The sequence below is a fragment of the Elephantulus edwardii genome, unplaced genomic scaffold (assembly GCF_000299155.1).
Source record: "Elephantulus edwardii isolate Elephantulus edwardi_28Jun2011 unplaced genomic scaffold, EleEdw1.0 scaffold00530, whole genome shotgun sequence".
Classification (NCBI taxonomy): Eukaryota; Metazoa; Chordata; class Mammalia; order Macroscelidea; family Macroscelididae; genus Elephantulus; species Elephantulus edwardii.
The window spans coordinates 81,690-83,213 of NW_006400280.1; the positions used below are offsets into that span (position 1 = coordinate 81,690).

Consider the following 1,524-nt stretch of genomic DNA (forward strand, 5'->3'; position numbering starts at 1 on the left):
AAGGAGAGGAGCAAAGGGGGGGGCGGGGAGAAGGGTGCAACAATGAATGACTGTAATTCCAAAATCTCTGTAGATTTTCATTGAAATGAAAAATAAACTAAATTACTAATAAAAAAAAAAAAGAAGCTATATTGCCTGGAGCGCGTGCTGGAGCTGAGCAACGGAGGAGGCCGCTGCTGCTCGCCAGGGATTCGTGCAGCCGGGGCTCCTGGCACGGCAGCAGGGCCGAGACGACGACGCCCACAGGGACTTCAAGCGGGCCCGCGCAGCTTGGCAGCCCTTTCGCGCGGCGCCAACTGGTGCTGCTCAATCTTTACGCCACACTCTGCAACCGCATGCCGGCCAACATGATGGGAGAGCTGCGCAGCACCCGCAATGGGCGCTGACCTCCATGGCTGAGGAGGGCCAGACCCGAACCAATAAAGTTGCTGGCGCCTCAAAAAAAAAAGCTATATTGCCATTCCAAAGGCAGAGAGTTTGCATCCACCAGCTGCTCTGCAAAAGGGAGGTGGACAATCTCCTCCTATGTGATTTATTCCTTCTGAAAAGCTGCTGGAGGGTCATCATTATTCCAACTCAATAGACAACTAACAAGGTTGTTCAAAAGGTGAGAAGAAATAAATGGCAAAATAAATATGGTACACGGTCTGGGTGATAATTTGGCATGAAAGAGGAAACAAGGCCTGCCAATGTCACACAAGTAAGCTAAGACTGAGGGCCAAAACTATGTTAAGAGATGTACAAAATATGAAGCTTGAACTACACAACTTTATGATCAATTGTGGATAATGGTACAGATAAAGGCATTTTGAAATTCTAGTGATATTTGAATACAACAGCTGCACCATGGGAGAAGGATGGACAATCTCCTCCAGTGGGATTAACTATCTCTGAAAATCCACTGGAGGGTCAGCTATGAGTCAGTTTCAACTCAACATTATTCAATAACAACAATGTGCTGTAATAGCACAGAAAGGCAGTGAGGTGCATGCACTGCAAAGAGATGAACCTACACACAAGCCAGAGTCAATAAAGGCATGCATACTGATAGAGCTGAGTCTTAAAGAAAGCAGTGAATTTGCTAATAGAGCCTCTGATTAAAAATCTGTGGTGTAACATTAGACTAAGAAAAGAAGGGTTAGATAATGAATACTGCATGGGAACAGAAGAGGGAAAGAACTGTTTGAAAGAAATATATGATTGGGCAAATTTATTTGCATGACAACTGTCCAGAATAAGAGGCGCCTGACAAAGTAGATTAGGGAGCAGCGGGAAGGGAGGAAATTGTGCAACAATGAAAGACTCTTTTTAAAGAGAAAAGTGAACTGGGGAGGGGAGGAAAATGAGAAACAATGAATGGATGGAAAGCCAAGTTTTCTGTAAACTTCATTAAAATATCAATTAAAAATAATAATAATAAATCTGTGGTGTAAGCACAATATGTTGTTGTTGTTATGTGCCATTGAGTCGTTGGCAACTCATAGCGACCCTATGTACAACAGCCCTAAACCCTGCTCTATCCTG

At 44.0% G+C, this 1,524-nt stretch overlaps 1 protein-coding gene across 1 annotated transcript in view; it reads right to left on the reverse strand.

Annotated features, from left to right (window-relative positions):
• Nucleotides 1-1,524, reverse strand: part of LOC102871617 (monoacylglycerol lipase ABHD12-like) — a 165,947-nt gene that overhangs the window by 33,267 nt on the left and 131,156 nt on the right. The window contains exon 3 of the mRNA XM_006903189.1: nucleotides 318-435. Within this exon, the coding sequence (XP_006903251.1) occupies nucleotides 318-435 (118 nt within the window). The remainder of the gene's footprint in view (nucleotides 1-317; nucleotides 436-1,524) is intronic.